The sequence below is a fragment of the Mastigoproctus giganteus genome, chromosome 6 (genome assembly GCF_048544385.1).
Source record: "Mastigoproctus giganteus isolate SK-2022 chromosome 6, ASM4854438v1, whole genome shotgun sequence".
Taxonomy (NCBI): Eukaryota; Metazoa; Arthropoda; class Arachnida; order Uropygi; family Thelyphonidae; genus Mastigoproctus; species Mastigoproctus giganteus.
Genome location: NC_143580.1, coordinates 33,056,094 through 33,067,454, shown reverse-complemented (window position 1 = coordinate 33,067,454; position 11,361 = coordinate 33,056,094). Strand labels below are relative to the sequence as shown.

The 11,361-nt window shown below is 32.1% G+C and overlaps 1 protein-coding gene across 1 annotated transcript in view; it reads right to left on the bottom strand.

Annotated features, from left to right (window-relative positions):
* Positions 1-5,440: 5,440 nt before the first annotated feature.
* LOC150084142 (uncharacterized) overlaps positions 5,441-11,361 on the bottom strand; it is a 33,347-nt gene continuing 27,426 nt past the window's right edge. The window contains exon 5 of the mRNA XM_090375061.1: positions 5,441-5,531. Within this exon, the coding sequence (XP_090231187.1) occupies positions 5,512-5,531 (20 nt within the window). The 3' untranslated portion in view covers positions 5,441-5,511. The remainder of the gene's footprint in view (positions 5,532-11,361) is intronic.

The following is an 11,361-nucleotide window of genomic DNA, read 5'->3' as shown; positions in this document are numbered from 1 at the left end:
AGATAAAGTATCACGATTTATAAATTACATATTTGGGAGGCTATTTTATAAACTATAGCATTCTCCACAGCACTGCACATTCAATACTTTTTGAACCCTTTGCTCAAAATAATGCCTGTTTTTTTTATATTTTTTATTCATTCAACTACCACCTGGTGTAAATGTGTGGTTCCAGTCACTGGAAGAAACTTACTGTATATAATCATAAAAGGTTTGTAGAAAAAAAAATAGTTACCTATCATAACATCTAGGATAATCATAAGAACCCTTTTCCTAATTTTTTCCCCCTGCACTTCTCATGGCAATTTGCCTTTGAATTCATCCATTACCAAAATGTTCATTTTTCATTAACCATCTTAATATGCATTTTGTAATTTCCAAAATGGTCCAATATATCAAATTATTTATGAAATAAGTTGTTTATAGATTTTATATATTATTTTAAATGATCACTGTATAATTAAATTCCAATCTCCTGCATTTTTCTACAATGAGTATTAATAATTAACATAAATTTTGCCATTATTAATTTTTTTAAACTAGCTTAGTAAGTTTGCATTAAGAGAAATTTTTCTATAACAGCACTTTTCTCTCATATGCTATATTGTTTTTACAAGGTGTCTCTAATACAGTAAGATAAGGCACTGTCATTTATTCCCAAAAAAAAAAAAAAAAAATGTGAATTGGCAGCTATTTTGATGGTATTATTGCCTCATCAGAAAGTAGGAAGACAGGAGGCACCTATCAGTTCACATGGCAATGTAGTCCCAAAATGATACAAGTCTTATAGTTATTAATGTTCCTATAAATGAAGTCCCTTAAGCACAATTAGATTTTTTTTTTTTTTTTTTCTTTTACAAAAAGGCATTTTTTTTAGTTTACTGTAAAAAAAAAAAAAAAACTTAATTTCCAATTGTATCAAATGGAATTAATTCCATTTCTTAATGAGAAACTGAATAAACTATCTTCCAATGATAAAAATATTTTTAAAAAATAACGAATACACTCATTTGAGTCAATCATATCCACAACTGGGTAGGGTCATAATTACATAGAGTTAGCTCTTTTACTCCACCTTCTCATGTTTCATTTCAAATCCATCCATTCCTGCTGTTTTGTTATTTTATTATATTTTTTTGTTTACCTTGAGGAAATTACTGTGAAAAATTTCTGCCATCCACAAACTTGATATCATTTTCACAAAATTAAAATGAAAAATAGCTCTTAATTTTTCCCCCCTCCCCTATACAGTTTAAGGAAAATGTCTCAATTTTGGTCAAATATGGCTTATAGGCTGCCTACCCTTACTCTTTAAGTAAGGGTAGGCAGCTTATAAGCCATACATGGACCATATTATAGTTTAATCTAGCTCATTCCTTAAAAAAAAAAAAAAAATTTTTAATTTTTTCTTGCAATGAATCAGCATCTTAACTTTCTGCTATAATCGACTTAAAAGGGCACAACCTCCCTCCTGCTGTAATAGACTCAACAGTATGCCCACTGCAGTAAATTCTCTGTAGTTAATACTAACTCTAACCCTTTGCTAAATAGTTGAGTGAAAGAAATCCGTTACTTTTGTGGCAACAAGACTGTCACAAGGACAAGAAGTCTTGTTGTCCTTGTGACAACAAGAGAGGTATCACAATTCCTCACAAAAGAAGCTGGGAGGTAAAAGTTTGTGCACAATTTCAGAGAATACTCCAAAGATATATATATAATCTTTGTGTACAAAAGGATGTATAGAATGTACCCTTCACATTCACTTGTTTTAGAACTCTTTCACCTTTAAAATAGAAGCACTTGAAATTTATTAGCTGGAACTCATTGACACAGACTAATGATAACCTGAAAGAAGCTTTCCATTCAAATACATGCAATTTTACAAATGTCTCCTGATTCAAAATTTTTTAATATCAAAGCACTTAGCAGCAAAAATGCTGATTGTTTATAAAATCAAAATTTTGCTCAAGAATGACTAGTGGCTATTTGTATAACTAATTATGTATATATGTTACTAATTTCTGGCAGTTATCTATTTTTTGCTGCTAAAATTCAGCTGCAAATTTTTTATTAGTGTTAAGCTTTTATACATTTTAGCACTGTTAAGCTGCAACACAAAAAATTTAAGCTATACGTATTTGTGCTATTTTTGTTATTGTGCAGTTGTTTTTGTACAATTCTTAATATTAAATGGAATCATAATATATTTGATCAATTTTTGCTGTTTTGGATTAACTGTAAAACCTGTGGCCTACTTCACTTCTCAACAATGTAGTTTGTGCATACATTTTGGAATGATCCAGAATACGCCATTACCAAAAAATAAATATTGTAAGAAAGCATTGTATGTGTATATTTCATATTTTGTGTTCCTTCCAATAAATCAACTAAGAAAGAAATGTTTTGTACGTTTTCATTTATAGATAATTAACAAATGGTTACTCATTTTAAAGAAAATTTGATTTTATTCCAGAAAACAAAAAATAGTCAGGCAAACAATCATTAACAAATAACAGTGTATAAATGAAATCTGTTTCATTCAATTAATCTAAAGTGGCTAAAAATATACTGTCTCAAAAGTTATGTAACTTGGGAATAATGCATGTTGTCTTTTGGATATAAGTTTTGATCATACTGATTCAATGATCTGGAGCTCAGTGATTAAACCAAAAGTGGAATTATCACCATGTATCTGGATACAGATGTGAAATTTCATAGACAGACATTGCATATGAGAATTCACACATTTTTTGTGAGAACTTTCATGTATGAGGGGATCAATTTCAGAATTGGTTCTAAATCGGAAAAAAATTTAAAGATTAGGATCCAGAAAATCCACATATGGAATAAGCAACTGAAGTTAATGAAGGAAAAAAAATTGTACATCCTCAATGGTTCGAAAGAATGCTATCAGTATTAAAACTTTGTGATACTTATGTTTGACTGTTGTGATGAAATGGATATGAAACATTTACTACCTTAGAATAATATAAACAGTTACAATTATTTTTTCTTTTAATTAAATTTTCTATACAATTTTTAGCTGTGATAAAACAAGTATCTTGCATTTTATTCGTTTAATATTTTCTAATTTGAACTTCACTGTTTCTGCCACAGCAAAAAGTATTCCACCAAAAAGAATACTGATGTGATTCTAATATATATTTTTGTAAAATTTACTGTTTTTGGTGAATAATTCTGTTTTTAAATTCATACTTATTCCAATTTTACTCAAAAACTGCTATCACTGTTTTCATAAGGGAAAAAAAAAGTACATGAAAGCATATTTCTGAATTTATTGTGCATGCTATTTATTTTAAAGTTATTGGATTAAAACAAAATGAATGGAAAAGTTCTGAATGGACACATTTGACTATTTTGAAAAATCAATACCAGACTTTAAAAATTAATTGCCTTTCTTGCTACGAAAAAACACAAATCTAACTCTTATTTGCTGAGGGAAGACTTGGAATGAATTACTATTTTTTTGAACATTCTTACTCATAAGCTGTTTTTATTTCATACTAATAGAAACTGGTAAATGAGCTATAAGGCAAGTGTTAGATACACCTAAAATTTGATTAGATTTGCATTAATACAATATAATCATTATATGCTCCCCCCCGGTCTTCCATTCTTATCTTTTGCAGCAGAGAAGGGCAAGACTCTACCAGTTCTCCAGGCAGTAAAAAAAAAAAAAAAAAAAAAAAGATGCTTGGTCTATTTTCATAATAAAATGTCATTCACCACCATCCAAACCTTAAAAGGAATAACCTAATAGTATGGTAACTGCATAACATCAAAACCATTCCACATCACAAAAGGGAGAAATCCAACCAGTCTGATAAATTTTTACAATGTGAATACATTGTAAAAAGTCATCAGGAGGCCTCCATGCCATAAATCAATTACAATTGCCCAAAACAGATTTCTGAATTCTTGAGGCTCATTTCAGACAAGCAAGTGGACTGGTGAAATTTATTACTCTGCAATTACATTGAGGATAATAAAACTGTGTGGCAGCTATTATAACTACCAAATTTTAATTGCCACTGATTGAACAGGAGTTTTCATGTTTGACCAGACAAAACAGGATACAGTAAAAATTACTTAAGTGGTAAAAGTCAATAGTTTATCTGAAACTCCTACTTGTTGTTAGGACTTAGATACTTAGATAAATGGTAGCTATCATTTATTTAGTGGCTCAAGGTTGATCACTAGGCTCCCCACTCCAGAAGCAGAAGTGTGAGCTTTCATTATCAAGTTTTATCACCTTTCAGTAGATTTAAGACGTAAATGACCCTGGGCCAACAAATTCTATTTATATTAAGAATATACAATGTGAAGATTTACTTAACATGGCGATATTGAGAAAAAGGCTACAAGTTAGGATTAAATCTAAGTGTGTGGAATTTTACCCAGATGCAACAGAAGGGAGTATCAATCAATTTAGCCCTGTGGAACAATTGTGAAAGGTTCAGGAGTAGAACTTTTTGTCAGCATGGTCTGTGCTTGTTAATAGGAGAGACTGTTTTTACAGATGTGGAACACACTTAAACAGAAGGTGCAAGAATATTTGCTGATTTATCAAGGTTAGATGGGTTAGAAAATTGAGTTTGGAAGAGATACATAGACATAGTTTTAACAGCAGCCACATGACTGATTCTTGTGCTCCTATTGGGACATGCAGCTGCCTGGAAAATAAAGTTTTGCTCTTACTAACCCTAATATGGACCACATTAGGGTTACTAAGAGCAAAAATACAAGCACGTATACATTGATGAGTCAAAACATTATGACCAGCAAGTCATGCAAATCGGAGCAACTGCAGGTGAACTATGGCACAGGTCGGGACATGGTATAAAATATAAAAAACAGCTGATACTGAGCTCTGTTAATCAGAATTACTCTTGTTCTTTAGACAGGAAAGGCAGCGGACTTAACCGAATTTGACAAAGGCCAAATTGTAATGGTCAGAGCATATCCGAATGATTGAAGCAAGCTTAATGGCTAAGTTTGCAGGTGATTCAAAGGTTGGCTGGGTAGTTAATGACAGGCATACTACTTCTAAATGATTTAGAAAAATTAGGCAGATGAACTGAGAAGTGGCAGTTGAAGTTTACATTGATAAAGTCAAGGTAATGCATATGAGTAGCAGTAATCCCAGAATAACATACCAATTGGATTGATGCAATGCTGAATGTAGTGAAGAATGAAAAAGTATTTGTACAGTCCAGCACAAGTTCTCTAAACAGTGCATATGTGCTGCAAGGACAGCTCATGGGGTTCTGTCAATGATATACAGGAATTTTGTACAACAGATGATTATTCTGTTGTACAAGACTATGGTTAGGCCACAACTTGAGTACTGCATATATTTCTGGGAGCCTCTTTTTAAGGATGCAGATCTGTTACAATAGGTGCAAAGAAGAGCAATGAGATTATTCAGGAACACAAGAAGGTACTCTTACCAAGAAAGACTTCAGTTCTGAAAATTGCAGTGCCTGGAAACTAGGCACCTCCGAGGATATCTGAAAGAAATGTGTAAAAGACTAAATGGAGTGAGTAAACTGAATGCTAATGGCATCCTTAGTCTTTCTCAAGGTGGTACACATAAGGGGGGGGTCAAAATTTAAATTGAAAAAGTTGCTGGATAGTTGTGTGAAAATTTGTTGTGTTCATCCAGACAGTAATTGATTGTTGGAATAAACTTCCATCTATTGTGTAAGTGAATAATTTAAATAAATTAAAGGAAGAATTAGCCAAATTATTATAGAGGATATACAGATGAGGGTGGAGGGGAGTAGATTTTTTGCTGTATATCTAGATTCCTTGCAAGGCATTAGCATTACTAATTGTAATGCTTTGCTCTAATCTTCTTGGACTAGTTCTTTAAAAAACTACCTCTAGTTAATGAGGTGGCCCAATTTTTCCCTCTGGCTTTCAAAATTTCAAGTGAAATATCATCTATAACTTCTGCATTTCTACCTCTATGATAGAGATAATATCCACAATTTAATTAATATCATTTTTCTTTCTTCTTTAGTAATATCTTCAGCTCCTTAGTTTACCAATTAATTAAAGTATTTACTTATACTTCTAAAAGTATCCTTCTCTTCTGTTTTAACTTTTCCCTAAACATTTTTGATTACCTTAGTATTACCACATGTTCTACCACATGATTACCTTAGTATTGCCGTAAGTTCTTTTTTTTTTTTAACAAAATGCAAAAACCCTTTTTCTATCTTACATCCATGTTTTCTCCAAAATTTTTCTTTGGCCTCTTTAACATATATTTTAGCCTTCTTTATGGTTTTTTTTGTGTGTTTCTATTAGGCTTTTTCAACATAATTAACCTGTAGTTACCTTCATACTGAAAAAATGCATTTGTAATCAATAGTGAATTATTTGCACAAAATGATTCACTATTGATTGATTACAAACAGTTTTATATACTATTGACTGCAAACAAATAGTTATATTTACTTTTCTGTACAAATTTTACTGGAATTCAGCATAACTCATTTCTTACCTGCTATTTAAATATCCAACAAATACTATTCTTTTTCTTTTTTTTTTAATTAGTTTCTACTCCTCTTTCTAACATTTATCCCCAGAGCCTCACATCTGTTGAGTATGGGCTTGGCACACCCAGGGTCCTCAGCTGCTGGATATCATCATTCTTCTCTTTCTTAGCAATTCCTCTCTCTTTGGCTGGTACAGCATAAGCCTCAGACTTGCTTTCATCATATGGCTAATAATAATAATAATTAAAGAACTCTTCTACTTTATACATACATATTTTTTGAGCCTTCAAATGCGCCGTATGCACAGATAAATTTCATTCAACTTTTCATATTAAATTCTGCCCACAACTATTGGATAATGCTTCTCAACCAATTAAACTTTCTTCCAAACCAGTTCTAAAATTTACTGTATACTTTCCTTGCTCTTTATCCTACTTCCAGAATAAATTAATTTATAATTATTGTTTGGCTGCAGCTCCCTTTTATTCGTCCTCTTGGTTGCTATCATGCCTGATATTCTTATATATCAACTTCTAATTCCACTAGCTATTTACTGTATCTTGGTGTAAATGACCTTCAGCAATTCAACCACACCCCACATCAACACTCTCTCACAGATCCTAAGCTGTAGATGCTGCAACTTGAAGATAGATGTGTCATAAAAAGGACCATGGATTACGAGACAACCAGTCTGCACCCGAGGTAAACTTTAAATTTGGCAACCCACTTGCTTTGACTTTTTTTTTGATAAATGTACCCTCCTAAATGTTGAGCTAAAGATTACTGCTAATTGCCTCAAGTACTTGCAGTCCTGGTCATAGTGTTATTCAAAATTTTAATGGCCCAAGGGGTAAATAACTATGTATATATTTTGAAATATCTCATGAAGTAATTTTTACTCCAACAAATTATTCTTATCATACACTGTTGACAAGTTATCAAGTGCTCCACATATACTTTCTTGTAATTTCACTTCTTGAGACAAAAAATAACCACTAATTTCAATTACCTCCTAGAAAAATTAGAAGTTTTAGACAAAATCTTAGAAAGAAGCAATATGCATATTTCTTCTAATTAAGATTTTGTAAGTTAACTGTTGTTTTGTTAGAAGTTCTAGCTATGCCATCTCTTGGCTATTTCTGACTACCTCCATTTATTCTGTGTATACAGTATTGGGGTGTACATGCTACATGTTCAAAGGAATGCGAATTGTATTTAAAATGCCAAATGCTAATTTTGATGACTGTAGATGTGACCCTAACATTAGGAAAGAAGAGCGTAGTCATATTTTATACTCATTAACAGCCAGAAAGAATAGTCACATGTGGAATTAAAAAATTTGTCTATGAACTAACATTTCCCTCAAGGATAATACTCTTTTAAGTCTCATATTTAATGTTTTGGTAGTTTAAAACCAATTACACAACATTCAGTATGAAGTGATGAGACATCTCTTTCGGTGTTCTGACCTTGGCAATACAACTACTGAAAAGCAGTCAGAAAATGGTAACAGAATAGTGAGATCAGCCTGTCAATGGTAATAAGAATTAGACTGATCTATGTTAATCAGAGGTCAGACTTGATTTATGTACATTTTACACAGATCATTCAACTCATTTAAATTTAAACTTATAAGGATAAAAAAAATAAAATAAGCTTACTAAATTTTGTTTAAGCTGAAAAGATTAAAAGGTGTATTTTCTTAAAATCCAGAATGTCTTGTCGTTGCGTTTTTGTGACCAGTAAATTACTCTTTCATAAACAATAACACTCACAAACAATAATGCAGTATATTAAGCAATCTCTGTTTGCCTCTGCATCCCTTTTAACTTCTACTAAGGAGAAGAGAAGGTAATTCCAAAATTAAGAAATTGCCTTTTATGATCAAGTTAGATTTCCCTAATTAAACAATGGTTTAAGAACCTTATTGTCCTGTGAAAAAATGTTTTGTTGTGTATAATGCCTTTAGAAATTACTGAACGAACTCTTATTAAAAAGAATAAATACATTGTCTCAACAAAATATATACAATAGATAATTTCAGCATGTCACATAGCATTACAAAGGAAAAATGGTATCTAAGCATTTTTATACTTTTAATTAAAACTGGTAGCCACCTACCAGTTTTAATTAAAACTGGTAGGTGGCTAAATTTCACAGGATTTACAGCTAATTTTAAAAACAATGAAATTTTGCATTTTTGTCCAAGAGCAAAATAATAACAGTAACAAATTTCATTGTTTCTATTTAAATGGTCTCTTGCATGGCCACTTTTTTTAACACTTGTTCTTTAGATGTTAGTTTGTATGAAAGAAACTAATTTTCTCCTAGATGAGATTCCTTAAAATGACTTGAGTAACATGTGCTATGTCTGAAAGAAGATTCTTAGTGACAAAACATTTTATTTCCATGTTTCAAATCATGTCTGGAAGAACACAGGTTTCGTTCAGAATTCCAAATGCAAAGTTTCCCTTCATTTAACTTAGCTTGTATAAGAATGAAATGCACTAGATCCAGAAAAGCTTTTTCTTTTATCTTGTTAACAGGTATGGAACGACTTCACTTGTAGCAAAAACATTTTCTTTCTAACTTAAACTTTTACCAATAACATAGAAACATATCTTTTTAATAGTTCCTCTTCTCTCTTTAACGTCTTGTTAATCAGCACCTCTAGTGGCAGCACACATATGGTTTGCTCAATATGAAAATGTGTATGCAGTCATTTATTCAGAATAACAATGTTGGGAGTAAAAAGGTAAACTTTGTAGAGGTTAACAATATCAAAGTTTATAATATTCCGATATTTTTAAGACAAATGTGATCACTGCAACACTTAACTAAATTAAATATAATGTCCTTATCTTTGCTATGATTTCAAGTGTAATCTAAATCTATAATGTAAGAAATTTAATTTCAACAAAGCATTAACATTCTACAATGTGTCATATTTTATTGTTCTCATGCAGTATATAATTTTGGGTCCATCTGATGTAGTAATAACAAGTGATTTCCAAGTTATATTTAAAACAGTTCTAGTAACAGATGGTCTTCCTGAATTTTTATGCAATTTTAGCACTTTTTTTTGGAGAGCTATCTAATATTTGTAGAATAAATTATACAGAGTTCTTAAATATGTAAAAGCCAAAATGTTAAATAGTTTCCACATTCTTTACAATGTAAAAACATCGAACTGAATTTTAAAAATAAAGAGTTGCATGACATAAAATAGTAGCAAATCAGCATCCTTTTTTTAACTTATTATTTTTATTTGGAAAAGGTACACATGAATGATCATTTGTAATTGCCTATCAATAACTACATGATACTAAATAACTCAAAATCTTTCAGTTCATTTCACATAATAATCATTTCATAAATAAAAGGCAATTATAAAGATTTATTTTGACATAAAGAAATTTATGTCGAAAAGAAATTTCGGAATAGCGTATTCCTTCATCGGCTAAGTACATATACACATAGAAATGCAAACATAACATAAAACGTTAGGAATGGAATAAACTAAAATAAACAGTGCATGTCAGATGACTGAAAGAGTGTGCACGTGAATGTGAGAGTGTTCAATCACTTACTATCGAATCAGGTGATTGTCATTGGTACCCAGCGCATATATGGGCTGGATGCCAGCGTTTGTCATGCTTTAACACTACAGACTCCAAAATTGGGTGTAGCCTTGTACCTCTATTGGGATTTAAAATGTTGCGACAGCTCAATCACCCCAGTGTCACAGCTGGGATTGAGTTCACCAGAAATGTTCTGCAATCGCAGAGTCACCTAGGCAGATGGACCTATCATATTCTGCGAGACGGTTATGGAATCATCTGAAGCTCTCCCCCACATAGCAGTTGCCACAATCGTGGCAAGTAATCTGGTATACGGTACTGCTGCGTAAAAGGGGCGATGAGTGTTTTTACCCTCGAGACCAGAGATCGCAAACCTCTACCAGGAAGTTGCAAGCACTTTTCGTGGTACTCGCGTAAGATCCTAGAGATGTGGTCTGAGGTGCCTGGGTAATATGAGATATGAGCAGTAGATACTGTTATGCTGTCATGAGGGGGAGAGAGCCTTGGGCAAGCTGTAAGTTCTTGCACTTGTCCAAGACATGGACAGGATAGCTATAGTTGGTGAGGTCAGCATTTACCTTAGAAACCTTTGCAAGTAGAGATAGGGACGTGATAATCCCATTATATAAGGCTTATGTTAGACCACACTTGGAATACTGTGTTCAAGTATGGAGACTGCACCTAAAGAAAGACATCAAGCTTCTTGAAAGGGTGCAAAGAAGGGTAACTCGCCTGGTGAGATCGGCAAAAGGGCGTCCTTATGAAGAAAGACTTCGAATATGTGGGTTGCAGAGTTTGGAAACTAGACACCTTAGAGGAGATTTGATTGAGGTGTTTAAGGCTCTGAGAGGCATCAGTAAAATGAATGAGGACAAAATTTTCAAGATTATAAATGATGCTAGAACTAGGGGATATAAATTCAAGTTACGGGGGAAAATGTTTAGATTGGACTGCAGGAAGTTTTATTTTAGCCAGCGAGTTATAAATTACTGGAATAAGTTGCCTTCATCGGTGGTAGAGGCCGACAGTTTGGGGAAATTCAAAGGTCATCTAGATAGTACTTTCGGGTAAGGGAAGTGCATAGGATGATAGGTTTAATTTCCTTTTTATTTATTTTTCATTTTATTTTATTTATTAATTATTATTATTATTTAGTTATTTATTTTATTTATTTATTTTTTTTTTTTTGTTTTTATCATTGTTTTGTTCGTATTTTTTTTTTTTTTGGCTGGTGCAGCATAAGCCATAGGCTT